Raw genomic sequence first — 18,118 nt, 5'->3', positions numbered from 1 at the left:
GTCTTGATTTAAGAGTTTTTTTTTATTTTTCTACTGAAAACAAGACAAAAATACTAAGTAAGAAAGTCATTTTTTGCAGTGTAAGTAGGCAGATGGATAGATAGATAGATAGATACATAGCTAGGTAGGCAGGCAGGGCATAAACATTTCACCTTTTCTATAATTGTTATTGTATCATATAGCATAATATTTGAGATAATAAATGTGTCCCTGTTCATGTTTATTCTTTTATAATAAAATAAATATGAAAAAAAGTCTAAAGTGGATTATGAGTAGGGCCTACTAAAATATCAATTTTTTATAGGTGCTTAAAGGGGACATTTTTACAAGACTTTTTGTGATGTAAACTAAATCTTTGGTGTCCCCAGAGCACATATGTGATGTTTTAGCTCAAAATACCATATGTATAATTTATTATAGCATGTTAAAATTGACACTTTGTAGGTGTGTGCAAAAATGTGCCGTTTTGGGGATCCTTTAAAATGCAAATGAGCTGATGAAATGCAAACACTGATCACAATAAAGGTGGTTTGTTGAAATTGAAACTCAATTGTCCTGTCAGTATTATTATAATAAGATCCTCTTCTGACATCACAAGGGGAGCCACATTTCAATGACCACATTTATTATGTGCTTGTAGAGAATGGTTTACCAAAACTAAGTTACTGGGTTGATCTTTTTTCACATTTTCTAGATTGATAGAAGTACTGGGGACCCAACTATAGCACTTAAACATGGAAAAAGTCAGATTTTTATGATGTCTTCTTTAATAAAGATTTAGGTTTCATTATTCCCTTAAGGGTGAACAAAATATTGAAAATAATCAAAACATAGAAGAACGGAAAACATGTTTATATACAATGCAAAAAAATGACATTCCTACTTAGTATTTTTGTCTTGTTTTTAGTAGAAATATCTAAAAATTCTTAAATAAAAATGATTTTTCTTGATGAGCAAAATGACCTAAAAAAATAAGTGTAGTCTTTAGACAAAAAATATACAATTTCAGTGAATTTGTGCTTAAAACAAGCAAAAATATCTGCCAGTGGGGTGAGAAAATTTAGCTTCAATTGAGTGTTTAAGAACCCCATTGGCAGATATTTTTGCTTGTTTTTTAAGCACAAATTCACTTAAATTGTATATTTTTTGTCTATAAACTAGGCTAAGTTTCTTAGGTCGTTTTGTTCATCAAGAAAAAGCTTCTGAATTTAAGAATTTTTTGATATTTTTACTAAAAACAGGACAAAAATACTAAGTAAGTAAAATCATTTTTTGCAGTGTATGTTTTGATGTATATTATGTATATAATTTATTTAGATTTAATATTTTAACAGACAAAACAAACAATATTCTCATCATGTAAGGTGAAAGTCCCTTCTCTTTTTTAAGACTGCTCTGTTGGTCTGATCCATGCAGCTGGTACCCACTGCGGTTCATCCTGGGCTCTCCTCACTGCGGTTAGCAGCTGCACGCATGCGGCCTGCAGGCCCTCGTTTACAATAACATGATCAAAGAACTGACAGTACTGCTGCTCCATTTTGTGTCCGGCATCCTCTATTTCCTGAAAGTCTTCATCCTTAGGGATACAGAGAGAAATGGACTGAAGGGACATTTAAAGGAACAATTTTCCCTAGGCCAGGAGTCTCCAACCTTTTATGAGCAAGGGCTACCACAATGGATAAAACAATCTGGAGGGCAGTGGCGGCTCGTGGCTGCTCATCCGGGGGCGCAAATTCAAAATTAGTGTTTTGGAGTGTCATGTGAACCATGTGCATCACGTGTTTTGTCAAAATAAGTGCCTAATGCACACGCCTCAAAACCACACGCCTCAAAAGTTCACAAAATACACATCAATACACTCCCTTAACAGTAAACTCTGATTACGCATGAGATTGGGACGTAATCAGTGTGACATCACATTGAAAGGGGATCCCCAACAGCCTGTTTTGTGTGACTGTTTCGGTTTAAGGGAGATTAAACAAAGAAGAATAAATGGATTTGTATAATAACAGGATGTTTCTGCACACACACTGCTGACTCATTTTCTGATAGAAAGCAGGTTTTAAGGTTAGGGGGGCTTTAATCTTGTTATTGCCAATGTCTTTGCTGTCAGAAAGCATTGATAGAATTTTCATGGTTGGTCGGCGTCGATAGCCCCGTGGATGGTGTGCCGACATATAGCACTAGTGTGTTTACGGCGACCTGAATTTGATTCCCTAAGGTCCTTTGCTGAACATTTTCCTAAGGAATTTTGATGTTTGGGTAAACAGCTAGCTACCAAACAGCTCAGTCAAATGCATAGAGAAGCTAGCGCCACAGGACAAACATGGCATTGTCTAAGACAATTTAGTGACAAAACACGCTCTTAAGAACAGTTTGTCCATTTAGGGCTGCTGTATAAATATGATGGCACGAAATGGCGACTTCCATGAAAGGGGACCCACGGTGTATGTAGAGAAAAAACGTCTCATTCTAAGGTCATAAACACAATACAGTTCATTTGGTAAAGTCTTTATACACCACTGATAATATACCGTATTTTCCGGACTATAAGTAGCATCAGTCAAAACATGCGTCATGAAGAGGAAAAAACATATATAAGTCGCACTGGACTATAAGTCGCATTTATTTAGAAAATGATTATTCTTGTTGGGGGCATTTTGTTTGTTAAGTCTTTCTCAGTTGTTAATGTTAAAGTTAATGTTTCAGTTAAAAGTTTTTTCAGGGGTAGGCTACAGGAGCAACCAAGCATGCCGCACAAGCCCTGAAAAGTGAAGCCCCCCAGTGACTGGTCCCAGTATAGGTCATAAAGCCCGCCTCCCCATGTTATTCAATGGGACTTGAGACCAACTAAAAAAAATTTATTACACTTCAATTATCTTTTTTCCGAAGCTGGTTTCTGTTGTTTACTTTAGTTTTTATCACACTGATGTAAATTCAAATGTTTGTTTTTAAAATAAGTTTGTTTTTAGTTAGTTATTTAATGCTATAAAAACGGTGGTGTCACGTCATGATTGACAGCTGTGATATTGTGTGATATGCGCATACTGCGAGAGCGAGGGCATGGTTTTGATTTCGCAGCTTTACTTCCTGCTCACTACTGCGCAGGACTGGTCCCGAAATTGCTACTGCGCAGACTCAAGACCCAAGATGTCAGCGCCATATTGGGACACTGGCGGCTTCACTTTTCACCAATGGAAGAGAGCGAACAGGCGTCGTCCATCTTTTTTTACAGTCTATTGGAGCAACATATTGCGCCCTCTCGTGGCTATAGACGGTAATGTTTTTTTTTTGGTTCATTTTAGTCCGTATGAATTAATTTTGACATATAAGTCGAACCTGACTATAAGTTGCAGGACCAGCCAAACTATGAAAAAAAGTGTGATTATAGTCCAGAAAAATACAGTAGTTATGTATAGTATATTGCAGAGGTCTTCAATGTTTTTTGGGTCGGGGACCCCTTAGATTAGAGAGGCATGGAGCAGGGACCCCCTAATACTAAATGTGTAAAACAAAGATATTTAAGTAAGCAGTAAAGTACGAGAGTCTGCCTTTTCGTATTAGGCACAACGCAAAGTGGAGTAAAGTACAACTGATGACCAATCAGAATCAGGGACTGGAACTGTTTTATAAATAGAAACAAACCATATTGTCACACAGCCACACTATATTAAAATGCATAATTTTTTTGTTAAAGTAGATTTAGTTTTTATATTAATATAATAATAATAATAATATAATATTATTTTAAGGTATTTGCAGTGTAATATATTTTAATTTTACTGTGAATTGGACAAGGGCTTTCAGTTTATAAAGAAGACTGATCATGGTGAATGGCACAAAGACTGTCTATTCTGGTGGGGATAGAGGTTGTGCTACTTTATAATTCTGAGGTCTGTTGCCTTTCTCGTGTATCATCATTGTCACGAGTTTAAGTAACGCAGGTTTATTTTCTGTATAGCTTATCAGACTCAGGAGAACAACATGCAACGAGTCCGAGCGCATCTCTTTGGGGAAACTTTTTGAGAGGCGGATTTCAACCTGACTATGAATCTTGCACAAAGCACCATCACGGCGCGCGTTTCATTAATTTTTAAATGCGAGCGATAGTTTTGTCACAGTTTAAAATGCGGACGCGGTGTGGTGTCATTTGCTTGTTGAATTAGCGCTTTAAATCTGAACCGCGTGAAACAGCCGTCCAAGTTCAGAAATATAGATGAGACATCATGTCGCACTGATTCTAAAATGACATTCTGAAAGAAAGACACACATAAGATTTACCTGTTTTATGATGACTTTTCTGTCGCTACTGCTGCTTCCTGTGGACATTTATAATCTTTCGATATTTTATTTTGGTCCGTTGGCTAAACTGAACGCGCGCCTTCAAACCTATGCGGCCACGCAAGTGCACAACTTAAAGGGGACATGTAACGTTTTGTACATATATTTTACGTTTTAAGCAAAAAATAGCTTGTTGTTGAACATCATTTGGCGGACCCCCTGCAGTTCCGTCACGGACCCCCTGGGGGCCGCGGACCCCCGGTTGAAGACCCATGGTATATTGTATTTCTGTCAAGAGAGTAAAACAATGTAAATATTACACAGTAGTTTCTTACCTTAAAGGGTCGGCTGATGTAGTAATTTGTGATAATATGAGAGTTTGTTCGCGTCTGTTTCATCTGCTCAATAGATGGGGGCTTTATAAAGATGACATAAGCCCTCAGCTCCGGGGTCCTTACTGACTCTAATGCCTTAAAGTCAAAAACACAGTAAGGAGTGTTAGTGGCTTTGTTGTAAATGTAATGTTATAACAATCTTTCTTAAATGTATTAATTGTAGCTACATTAAAAATATATCTCACATATGGTCCAATGTCAATCACACAGATTTTTCCACTGGCCAAAACTTCTTTGACTGCATCTATACTAGTACCGTAGAGATGACTCTTGAACTCGCCAAACTCAATAAACCTAATTCAGATAAAGATAATTCATGTTGTACGATCAAAAAGCAAAACAGAAATAAGCAGTATGATCTGTTTGATTCATGATGTAACACCTGTGATTGCAGACCATGTTGTCAAACTGCTCTTTGCTGACAAAGTGATATTCTCTTCCAGATTCCTCGTAGGATTTGGGAGGTCGTGTGGTATCTGAGTGGAAATAAGAAAACTAAATAGTTACAACCATTACACTTTTGCCTTTTCCACAAGTAAAGTGTAAATATGAAATGATATTACAAACTTTAGATTAACAGTATAAGACTCACGAGGAACAGCTCCTTGGTAAACCTTTGGATTGATCTCGATTAGTCTCCTGCGCAGTTCATTCACGCCGACCCCAGATGGACCTGACACCATATTATTATGTTATAATACATCGATTGTAAGCATGTACACAGCTACATGAAGTTGTAAAATTACAAATACAGTTTCATATTCACCTATAAGTGCTATTAAGCGATGTCTGTGTTCTGGATGATGCTGGTATCGCACCACTTCTTCATATGGGTTGGCCAGGGAGCTGTAGCAGCTGGCGGGGCAGCGAAGAGAGCAGAACTGAGAAGCTCCAAATGCCTGACTTCTTCGCCGGCGACAGAGACGCAGACTTCGGCGAAAACCAGCTGACAAACATACGATCAGATGCACAAAAAAGACAGGAATACACACTTAGCAACACAAGTGGAAAGTTTTGTTTTTTTGTTAAAGTCTAAATCAAAGGATATAATATCCGGAAGTAATGGAATTACATTTTAGTTAATTCACCAATTATCTATTTCATTTGAACAAACATAAGAGTTTTTCTTTCCTACTGTTCTCACCGCACCATACAAAGGTCTATACTAGCAGTGGAGGCTCGTGACTGCTCATCCGAGGGGCGCAAATTCAAAATATGTGTTTGGAGAGTCATGTGTGTTGTTTGTGTTTTCAAAATATGTGTTTGTTGTGTCATGTGAACCATGTGCATCATGTGTTTTGTCAAAATAAGTGCCTGCTGCACACGCGTCAAAACCGTTTATGATAAAAGGGACGCTCACGTTCACAAAATACACGCAAGACACTCCCTTAACACTAAACTCTGATTACACATGAGATTATGTGAGTATCTGGCAAATTTAATCATAAACCCTTCAGAGGCGTCAGCAGCAGGCACTTATTTTGACAAGACACGTGATGCACATAAAATCACTCAACGCACATACATATTTTGAAATTACGAACCACACACATGACAGGCTACATGCATGTTGTGACAAACTTTGCATTGAGCACCCTCGAAAAAAGAAGTCACCGGCCGCCACTGTATCCTAGTCAAATTGGAAATCTGTAGGACAAAAGTGAAGTAAGCCAAATATACATTAATGAACAAAAAGCAATACCTTTTTTAAGTACTCTTATCTTTTTTACTGATATACAACTGTTTATGTCAGTGGTTACCAAACTTTTTCAGCGTGTGGCCCCCCTTGTGTAAGGTGCATTCCTTCGCGGCCCCCCAAAAATAATTTGTGACAAAAAACTGTTCTAAAACTCAACATTTTAATAAAAAAATTATACAAAAAAGTAGTACTTTTGGTTAATAGCCTTATTTTTTTTAGGTTTAATTACACAAAATGTATGATAAATTTATGTATTTCATAAAATTTCATAAAACTGGGGCCCCCCTGGCACAATCTCGCGACCCCCAGTTTGAAAACCACTGTTTTATGTTAAATAAAATTAAGATACAACTTTTACTTAACGTATTAGAAAATGTTAAAATTAACATTACTTGAACTCTTTCCCCGTCATTGACGAGATATCTCGTCAATTAAGAGAAAACGCTTCCCCGCCAAGGACAAGATTTTCCGTCTTTCCGCAATACCGCTATTATCCACCAGGTGGCGCCCTTCCGCAACTTTTTAAACCCGGAAGTATTGCCCTATGGCAAGCGGCTGCATGTCCGTGTCTGTTTTAAAAATTGCTCTGAATGGGATCTCTATGAAAAGTCTGTCACAAAAATGGAATTATCTCTGCTTTTTGCTCAAAATGTGGTGTTTTTGCAGAAACCTACCCATATTCAAAAGCTGATTGCAAAAGAACCACTGAAGGTAGGATGAAACGTTTTTTTTTTTTTGTTTGAAAGCAGAGGGTCTGTTCTTTCATTTGGTATATTGTATGTTTATATATTTAAAGAAGAACATTTTCTGGAAGGCATTAAACTTTGGTGAAAATCATGAAAAACGTTGGCGCTGGCTGGCAACTTTTAAAAAAAACGCTGGCGGTGAAAGAGTTAATAAATGCTTAACAGTATATTTCATGGTTAATCATTTTAACAAATGGACCAGTACTATCTAACTAATTCACGATCTAGTTAATGGTAAAGTTTATTTTAAAGGCTTGAAGAAGAACAAAAATACTTCCTAAAGTGTGATAGGCCTATTTCTGTTATAGCAATAAATCTGCTATGACCTTGTAGTCATGTTAAAAATGTGCAAGTGCAAAAACTTCTGCCTTATTATATTTGTCTTATAATAAAATAATACAAATAGTTTATAAAAAAAGTTAAAGGCCTAATGTTGTGGCAGATTTCCCCCACCGTGGTTGGTACCGAAAACTGTATCGAAAACTGGCATTTCCCCAGGTATAGTATCAAAGCTAAAAATCCCAGTATCGTGACAATACTACTTTAAATCAGTTTAGACTGATGCGGACCATTAAAACACAAATTATAACCATGTGATATTTTATTGAATATAAACCCACATTTGTCACCCTGGACCACCAAACCTGTCATAAGGGTCTTTTTCAAATGGAGATTCATACATAATCTGAAAGCTTTCCATTGTTGTATGGTTTGTTATGATAGGACGATATTTGGTCGAGATACAAATATGTGAAAATCTGGAATCTGATGGTGCAAAAAAAAAATCAAAATATTGAGGAAAATCGAATTTAAAGTTGTCCAATTTAAGTCCTAAGCAACACATATTATTAATAATAAACACATTTTTATATATTTACGGTAGGAAAAATCTTTATGGAACATGATCTTTACTTAATATCCTAAAGATTTTTGGCATAAAAGAAAAAGCGTTAATTTTGACCCATTTAATGTATTGTTGCCTATTGCTACAAATACCTGTGCTACTTATGACTTATGGTTTTGTGGTCCAGGGTTACATTTTTTAAATATGAAAATAACTTACTAAGATAAATCCCATCAACGTTGGTGCTGAATTCACTCTCTTCTGAAACAAAACACAAGAAGTTGTCAACACATCTAAATTCTCAAAAGCACAGAGTAATGTAGGTTACAATGCATGAAAGTATTAAATATACATGAGCTACAGTTACTGTTGAAATTACTGAATCTGTATGATTATCCTCACCATCCTTTAACTCTTCTGAAAGCATGACCATGCAAGAACAGATTTCAGCAAAAGTAAAAAAGGTGTTTAGGATCATCATACATTTTACAAATGATCTAAACCATACCTAAAAACCTGTGGCTCTCCGAAACAAGACGGGAGACCCCTGATCTAAAGGTTTTATTTCCAGTTTAGTATCAGATATACAAATATTAAATTATTGCTTTTAAACGTGTCTGTGCTTTGATCTATCCTGATAAGTCAGGACTTACCTACCAGATTCAAACGCTTCCTCATCTGTGAAAACAAAAGTTTATAATCAATAATTGTGACCGAACATACACATAAAAATATGTTGTCAACATTCATACGCTTTTACCTGCTTCTACACATTTGTCATCTAAAGCAATTAGGTCTTCTTCTGAAAAAAAAATACAGTATAGAGTTCAGACAAAAGTGGATAAAAGGATAAGCTTGAATATTTAAGATTATTGTTATATGCTCACCCTCATCCACTGTGCTTACTGCGGGTTAGAAACAAAAGACATCCGATGTACAGTAGCTCTTTATTGACATCATTAGTAATAATGAATCAAGAATGCTTATTTACTCTGTCTTTACTTACAGGTTTTGAAGCAGGTGTGTGTTTGATAAGGCTGAGACCACCACGACTCTTTCTGCTTTCTACAAACAGGCACCCAAACAAATATTTTGGTCATAAATAAAATGCTTAAAATTCAGGACGGTAGTACAGTATATACTGACATAATCTAAAATCTCATTTATAATCTATCCTCACATTCAAGTCAGCATTGTTTATCTTAACATTGACCATCAACCCTCTGCGACAATGAAGTCACCTTTTGAGCAAGCTTGTGGAAGGAATGAGGCTAGCGCAGGCAGAGATGCTGGGCAGTTTGATGGCCTGCCACCAGAGGTCATCTGATTGGTCCACAATCTCAAGGATATCTCCCTTCCTGAAGGCCACTCCGGCATCCGCACAGGGAATGGAAGGGTCCATCTGGGGGTTGTAGTCCACCATGGCTCGTACATACAGCTTCAAAGAGACAAAAGCAAGTAGTAAGCATTAACACATAGCACTTAGGTATGCTATGCTTACAGTTTTTAAAACAGTACATGAAACATGTACTTCCGGCGCTGCATGAAGTCGAAAAAGTCTGAAGGCTGCATCGATCAGTGGTTAGTGGGTGGAGCTAATGACTCACTTTCGCGCAGTGCATTCTGGTTAATTGAGTCCATCAAAGACCGTTACGAAAATTCCGCTTCAACACAATATCAATCTAATTTTAACGAAATCGTGCAAATTTCTTTTTTGTTTCCCAAGTAAAATGCAAAATAGAAATAAAAAATTACCTGTGATAACAGTCTAGAATGTCTAGGGTTCAATTCCGCTTTAAACTAGAAAAAGTCAGATTTTTATGATATGTCCCCTTTAACCCAAAATGCTGGGTTGTTGTAACGCATTTTTTGAAAACAACCCAGCATTTTTTTATGTATGAAGCACTTATATTTTAGTCTACAATAGCTGAATTGGGTTAAACTAGCAGCTCTGGCTTCTATCGTTGTATATGAATGCATCACCTCATTAACAAGTGGATGGTTTTTGAGTAGAAATGCAAATTGTTTTTGTTGCAAATAAAACTCCCATAGTCCATAACTATTGTAGATTTAACGTTTTATAATATATACATTCAGTTAAAACATCAAAATATGAATTGCTTGACCCAAGCTACGACTTGACTTGAATTGCTTGACATAAAGCAGTAACTTAACTTAACTTTCACAAAAACTGCCTTGGACTTGCTTGAGACTTGAAGGTAAAGACTTGAGACTTGCTTGTGACTTGTACATGTGTGACTTACTCCCACCTCTGGAAGTCACTAATAAAAGCATTGGGTTAAGAAAACTCAATTGTGATTTTTTTTTCGCTCACCATGGTTTGGTTGTTGACTGATCTGTCGGTGATGGGAACCACCTTGAACACTATGGTTCCTTGAGAATGGGCCTATAATGAAAAAAAAAGTAAGATTAATATGACAAATCCATAAAAAAAATTTTTATTCCTCTTACTACCATAATTTCCTTTCAAATAATCAAGGAACTTTGGTTTGTTATAAGATATTCCTCACTTGTGTACGTTGTTTTGGAATAAAGTGTCTGTTAAATGCACAGTGCACAATGTTTGAAAGCCAATGTTGATATTTGAAATCGCCTAACCAAACACACCCCTACCCCAATAGAATCTGGCCCTTCTTTTGATAGACCCGCCCCACACATACGCAACCCAGGCAAAGATGTCGGTTAGAAGACACGCCCCTTACTGCTGATTGGCTACAAGTGTGTTTTGGTAGTCGACCCGACTCCCTTTTCCAGAGCGTTTTCAGAAATCGTGCACACCGTCTTTAAATACCTAAACGTAAATGTAATAATCATATCAAAACTATTTAAAATATACAAGGATACAATTGTTTATTTGTCTTTTTGGTTTATGTTTGCATCGCATTGATGTTCATAACTATAACCTAATTCAGTGTTTCTCAACCCTGTTCCTGAAGTCGCATCAACACCACACATTTTCCAACTCTTCCTATTAAAACACACCTAAATTCCATTCATCAGCTCATTAGTAGATGCAAGTTGGGAAATAATGTGGTCAGATGTGGGAGACATGCTGGTGTGCTTCCAGGAACAGGGTTGGATCACGCTGACCCAGCAGTTGAAGCTGGTCAACAAGCACAGACTTTCTGGTGACATATTGGTAGTTATAACTAAACAGGTTGATTTATAGATGTGCGAGTGTGTTTGAGTACTAACCAGAATTTGTATGATCTGTTCTGGTTCCAGCCCAAAAACAGGGTGGCCGTTTACCTCCACCAGCCTGTCTCCAGCATGTAAGAGACCTTAAAGGAGTACATAAATAACATTGAACAATGGAGTATGTGCCAACTGCAAATTAGAGGTATGAACAGCAATGTCAAGAAGTCCTTACCACTGCGGTCAGCCAGTCCTCCATGTATAATTCGGGCGATGTATATTTCCCCCGTTGTATCATCTCTTCTAATTGTCGCTCCCTAAATGCCAGAAAAATCAATCGACAATGGAAAAGTCTACAAGGGTTTATTATGTATTACGCACATACAAACTACACTTTCAACACCAAAACACATCTGATGGGAGTGGCATGCAAAAGGTTGTTATTAATGACAGAAAACTGAACGATGATGTGTTACGGGAAGAGAAGATGAGAAAGATGCTCATTGATGAAGTAGGACAACCAACATTGTCCAAATAGATTGGAGAAGCACTGATGTCGTATCATGGTAACCTAAATGAAAGGTGGTGACATAATGACACACACACATAATAAAGTTTTAAAACAAGAGCATGCCTGAGACGAAGAAGAGGAAGATTCGAAAGGATGTAGTAACCAATGAAACATAAAAGAGGCTTTCTTCCTATTTCTTGCTTTTCTTCTTTCTCTTCTGGGCAGAGAGACACCCAAATGTGCTGCTGATCTCTTTATGTTTCTGGGAAGGACTGGATATTAATGAGCCATTGGTCCTCAGGTGTGGTGAAGAGGGTAAAGGTTTTGTTTTCACAGCGCCTTTTAGTGACACAACGTTGGAGGCGTGGCTAAAAGATCTTCCCCTTGATAAAGCTGACTGTTCCAGCAGAGTAATGGTGGATGAAAAAGATGATGAGGACGAACATGTTGAACGGCGAGAAGAAGAGGTCATAGCTGGACTGACAGGAACACTGTGCGATATTCTGCCCCATCTGTTACCCAATGTGCTTGCATTTATTGCAACCGCATTAACTGGGGCTTTTGTAACTACTGGAGGTGCTGAAGTCATGACTATCTCCTGAAGCTTCTCCACCACATGCGTTAGCATCGTCATAGCCTGAGAATTGTCCTGCATGCTCTCAGACATGCGACCACTAGCAGCAAGCATTCTCTCACCAAGCAGCTGTATGTTTTCTGTATGTTGCTGTAATGTACTGCGCAACTCATCCAGACCTTCCTCGTTTGCCGTCCTTGCATGGGAGCATGTGGTGGCCTCTCTTACTGGATGGGAGTGCAACGGGCTGGGGGGAGCAGTTCGGGGTCTTCCAAAACGTTCTTGATAAGTGCACGATGTCCTTGGAGATAGTCGGGGTAAATTATCAGGCACAGGACGACCATAGTCACTTTCTTCCTCAACGTCTACATCATCTTCCGAGAATGAATGAGGAAGAAATGGTGAGGTAAATAAAGACAGAAGGAAATCAACACTGATTAGATTATGCATTCAGGAACACAAGTCACAATCTTGGCGCACAATTATGGTTCTTACCAATTGAAACTGAGCTACAACTTGGGTTCTGTTCCCATAATGCATTGCTCTGCCGGCAACTGCCATGAGAGTTCGGACAGCGCACTGTTGTGGGTGCAACAACACTTCTGGATGCAGGCGTGTCGGCAGATGTGTAACCACAAGGACCTTCCAACAAGCCACCTAAGCTTTCAGGCATTTGTCCCCCAGTTGAGAAAAATCCACAGTGTGTTGCTTGCCTTAAAGTGTCCCAATGGCTACGGAGCCCTCTGTCGGCTCTGGTCTATCCGTGACAACACACAGCTCAGAGTTACATACGAGAACACTTAATTTGATAGTACTTTATTTTACAATCCTGTATTTCTATTATGCACTAACTGAGTAACTGTGTAATTCTTAAGGACCAGCACTGAACCAAACCCTAACCCATATTAAGTACATGTGGTTCCCAATATATTGCATGGATGAAATTGCTCCAAAACAAGGTTTTAAACCACTTGCAGCCTCTGTACCTTGTTGCCAAGTGGATTTGAATGGCAGGCTCCAGCAACGTACGACGAGATAAATTGCAGGTCAGTAAAAACAAGCATTAGATTTGCCTACCACTCCTTTCTCTGGTCATTCTCACCAAAGGCTGATTGTTTTTGACCAGGCAAACGATCCTCATGGCTTCCTCATCTTCAGGCAGGTCTTTAGGCAGTGGAGGCAGTCCTGGTTCGTAGTCTCTTATACTAACTGTGTCATGCGCCGAGAGAAGAGCCTGAAAAATACTGTTTCTATTATATATTATGAACTCCAGCTGTTAAAAAAGCATCCTAGGGTAATATCTTATGAAGCTGGCTGATTTTGCAATTTCTACACAAAAGGTGGATCTAACTTAAAGATGTTAAAATTATAATAAAGAATTAGTGGCCCTAGATGAGAGAAGACATATAATCTAATGACTTACTGTTAAAGCATAAGAAAGAGCATGAGAAGAAGATATGATGTGCATCCTCTAAACTAAAAGCTCACCTGTATGTGGGGCTGACTGAGGAGGCCATAGAGTTCTCGAGCTTCATTCGAAGGATTTGGGATTGCCAGCAGATCAGACAGAATCTAGAGGGCCAATACTCAAGAGTCATGACAAGACCAAACCCTCTCAGGCAGTGGTCATTAATCCTGCCCTGCGTTCCAGTTCGTTTTTTTATGAACTTCCCTCGCTAACTTCCCTCAGTCTCGTTCACTCGGATGTACGTCATTGCTTACGTTGTACGAGTGCCCACTACTGCTAGAACACTTGAAGTGGGTTCAAATGGATCGCCCTAAGCCCTTGATCACATGGAAAGTGGAGACCGCCCCCTCCATGTGCAAAGCGCGAGTTGCTGAAGTGACGTCACAATCGTGTTGGATTGTGAGATATGAAGCTGCGTGAAGTGTACATATGAAGCAGACTCGCTCCCTCTGTCAAAATCGAGGGAGCGAGGGTCTGTCCATACAAACTTCCCTCGTCCACTTGACGAAGTGGAACGCACTTCAAAATGGCGACAGGGATTCCCCCGAGGGGAAGTGCTTAGGGAAGTTCGCGAGTGTGTGTCTAAAACTGGAGTGGAACGCACCCCAGGTCCTGGAGGGTGTCTCTGCAGAGTTTAGCTTCAACCCTAATCAAACACACCTGAAGCAGCTAATTAAGGTGCTTCAGGTGTGTTTGATTAGGGTTGGAGCTAAACTCTGCAGAGACGGCCCTCCAGGACCAGGATTGGTGACCACTGCTCTAAGGCCCAGACCTATACTAAATCCTCTAATGCCGCTTTTCCATTCCATAGTACCACACGGTTTGGTTTAGTTTGGGTCGGGTCAGCTTACTTTTGGGAGCTTTTTCATTGGGTGCAGTACAGTACGTAGTACCCGATACTTTTTAGTACCCCCCCGGTTGGCGTTCCAAGCGATCCGACCAGATACCAAACATGACGCGAAAACACAGTAGATCACTGATTGGTCTGAGAGAATCATCACTACCAGCGTCATTGCTTTAATGTAAAACGTGAGGTGTTCGGAGTGCATAAACAGCAGAAAAACGCTCAGTCCCCATAGAAACATTTTCAAAAATGCATCTACCACACTGCCAGAAATGCATTTGGTGTGATTAATTGGTTTGTGATTAACATGGTTTGTATTAATTCATACGACCACATTTGTAAGATTTTTGTACGATTTGCCTTTGCCCCCTGTGACGTTGGGGTTAGGTGCAGGGTTCGAGGTTAGGTTTCGTTGTTGTTTTTTCATGAGAAGCATATGTTTTTGCACGATTTACTTTGTATTAATTCATACGAGTTAGCCAACTTGTAAAATATGTATGAATTCTCATGAGATCAGGCTGTTTTAGGTAGCTAATCAAAGACATGATTTTTTTTGTAAAAGTGCCATTTTTGTAAACATACCTTGCCATGTTGTAAATAGCCTTAGATTTACCGAAGTTTAAAAACTGAGAACCAGACCCAGGACAAAACTTTCAGTTTTGAGTGCCAGACTAAGGGCGCACTCACACTATCCAAACCAAACGCGCGGTTTTGTTAAACGTTAAGATGGGCTCCAGTGTTAAAAGAGCGCTTTAATTCCTGTTTTCTTCAAAACAATCGCATCCTAATGATGAAAGTGCACCAAGGCTGAAGGCTTTGAACGCTAAAGTACAGTGTAAGTGTGTGCTTTTTGGGGAGAAGGGAAATCGGGCTGGGTCACAGTTTGGTTGGGTTAGCCCTAATGTGAGTGTGCCCTAAGTCATGCTATTGGGTATTATACACCAAATTAAGGTCTGTTTATGGGGTCTTCAGACCACAAGAACAAGACTCTAAAATGTACAATCTGTTATGTCTTAAAAATCTCGTAATTCAAAAAAACTTCAGAAGCTACAATTGATATTAAAGATGAAAATAATTGCTGACCTGCAAAGATAGTCCAGAAGAATAGGAGATATACGATTTAGGAGAATGTTCGAGGTGCTGCTGTAGGCATTCATACACCTGCAGACAACACAAGATGAAGAACCACGACCTTTAACCCAATGTTTCTCATCAAACCAGCTTCCTGAACCTCCGGTGAAATAATTCTAATAACCCCAAAGGTCAGGGGCTTCATTTCATTTATACTAATAAATTATATACTTTAAATGCACTGTAAGTTGCTTTTTAAAGTGTCCACTAGTTATTAAGTGTAAATTGGATATAGTGTAGGTGTAACAAAACCTTTAGTAGGGAATGGAGCCAGGGGGCGTTGAGAAGACTGTGCAACAGTTCAACCCCGTTTATATCTTTATTTATGGAACCTTTCACCTCAGTGATGACATGGGCTAAGATCTGTGTCAGACCTGTAACACGGATACAGAAAATCACTTGGTGGGTGGGTGAGACATGACAGTGGTGGTACATCATGATTATGGTCATTGTTAGCAGCCATAGCAGTGCAACAAAAATTTATGTTTACATTTGTTCGAAAATACAAGATGTCAGTTTTTTCTTACCATTTTCTCCCATCTCTAGTGGTACTGACACAGGATCAGTTTCCACGCCTGGTCTCATTCTGATTCCTGAAGTGACCTCAAACGAAAGGAGGAACACTTTGACACTCAAGTCTACTCAAGTGATCCATTGCACCTCTTTGCTAACAGATACACTACTGAACAAAAGTTTAGGGTCACTTATTCATTCTTTATTAATACTTAAAGGAATAGTGCAACCAAAAATGAAAATTCTCATTATAAAAAAATAGTCATTATTTACTCACTCTTATGTTGTTACAAACCCTCATAAATTTTTTTGTTGAACACAAAGGAAGATATTTTGAGAAATGTTTGTAACCAAACCGTTCGTGGACCCAATTCACTTCCATAGTATTCTTTATTCCTACTATGGAAGTAAATAGGGTCCACGAACCGATCTAAAGATGACTTTCTACAGTATAGTCATCTTTTACCCAGAATTGTCAAAAATGCCATTTTATCGACCATATTGTTGAGGTTTAGCCTTTATAAAATGCTTATTAAACAGGAATTATCATATATTTTGATCTATTATACAAAAATAACTTAAAAATGTTGGTATACACTTTCAAATTAAAAATTATTTTAGGATCATGAGACACATTTAAATTCAATTCACCAAACTTTTGAATAGTAGTGTAGGCTATAGCAAGAATTCAGTTTGATATAATTTTTATTTGGTTATTTTCGTGACTAAAGCTATAGCTACTGGTGTTTAATGAATAATGGTGTATCTTTAATTTCAGTAATTGAACATTCCGTTTCCACACATATCTAATTTCAGTTGATTAGTTCTTGAAATATTCTTTTTTCAGAGAGATCCTTTTCACAAACTGCTTTGGCTTCAGTAATGTTTCTAGAGCATATACTTATTTGCATATCCAAATCTGATTTTGTGCAGGATGTGTACGAATTTACAAATTCACAATGCTGAATCCTGAATTCAGCATCCCAGAAACACACAGTAACGATTTAAAGAATAAAATGATTAAACAGACTATTTCATTGTCGTAAAGTTCACGTCTATATAAAGCATTACTTCCAAACCGAGAGAATTACGCCGTTCACTCACCTCAACTCTTCTCTCACGGTTTATCAGTCTTCCTTGTTTACGATTTAACAGATTTAAAAGTTTTTCTTCGCATTATTTAGCTTGAGTTGTCATGTAGATTGCTCAAATATATTGGTATAGATAAAGGAATGCCGTGAATAATATTCACAGAGCGCTGAAACAGGAGCGTAATCCGTCTCTATCCCACTTAATCCCTAAAGCAAATGAGTCAGAAGGGGCGCGCGAGAGAAAGCGCGCGCGTGCGCCAAGTACTTGAGGAAGCGAAATTGGCACAAAAATATCATTGTACAAACAAACAATACTTTTCAAAAATATTTAAGATGCACAAAAAGTATGATATAAATTAACTATTACTATGACATTTTGCTAAATATTGAAAATTGCTAAAATAGGAAATGCTGATGACAGCCTGTCCAAATGTTTAATGGTTTGTAGAACCATGATGTGTTTTTTTTTACTTTGCTATCTTGTTTTTCTGTATATAAATTATGTGTGATTATTCCCAAACACCTTTTAAATATAGGAAATATGACATACTGCAGTAGGCTAGGTCTTCATATAAACATATGACTCCATAGCAGGAATTAAAAATATGGTGGAATGCAATGGGTACCATAAACTGTGTGCTTACTATCATTTATTAAAAAAATCTTCTTCATCATTTATCACAATACTTCCAAAATATTTTTTCCTATTATGGAAGCCAATGCTACAATCAGCTCTGTGCTTACCATCATTTCTCAAAACATCTTCTTCTGTGTTCATCAGAAAAAATAAATTTATAAGATCCTTTAAGAGCACAATCATTGTGACTAGTTTAATTTAAGGCAGGCACGTTTTGAAAATAATTGT

General features: G+C 38.1%; 1 protein-coding gene across 2 annotated transcripts; it reads right to left on the bottom strand.

Moving 5' to 3' along the window:
• Positions 1-1,380: 1,380 nt before the first annotated feature.
• On the bottom strand, positions 1,381-17,445 carry mpp4b (MAGUK p55 scaffold protein 4b). Of its 2 annotated transcripts, none has more exons than XM_065293988.2 (21): positions 17,267-17,445; positions 16,177-16,242; positions 15,902-16,023; positions 15,602-15,679; positions 13,695-13,778; positions 13,309-13,440; positions 11,357-11,438; positions 11,182-11,267; positions 10,301-10,372; positions 9,207-9,403; positions 8,972-9,030; positions 8,853-8,870; positions 8,726-8,767; positions 8,623-8,643; positions 8,185-8,226; positions 5,443-5,622; positions 5,269-5,349; positions 5,059-5,152; positions 4,862-4,970; positions 4,617-4,751; positions 1,381-1,576 (listed from the first exon to the last, which is right to left on the bottom strand). In XM_065293988.2, exons 2-21 carry the CDS (start codon positions 16,232-16,234, stop codon positions 1,385-1,387), a joined length of 1,884 nt encoding a protein of 627 aa, XP_065150060.1. In that variant the 5' UTR covers positions 16,235-16,242; positions 17,267-17,445; the 3' UTR covers positions 1,381-1,384. The 2 variants fall into 2 exon arrangements, with proteins under 2 accessions (XP_065150060.1, XP_065150061.1); XM_065293989.2 differs by having other exon boundaries at positions 8,185-8,223.
• Positions 17,446-18,118: the final 673 nt, after the last annotated feature.

Source organism: Paramisgurnus dabryanus, chromosome 7 (genome assembly GCF_030506205.2).
Source record: "Paramisgurnus dabryanus chromosome 7, PD_genome_1.1, whole genome shotgun sequence".
Classification (NCBI taxonomy): domain Eukaryota; kingdom Metazoa; phylum Chordata; class Actinopteri; order Cypriniformes; family Cobitidae; genus Paramisgurnus; species Paramisgurnus dabryanus.
This window is presented reverse-complemented; position numbering and strand designations above follow the sequence as displayed.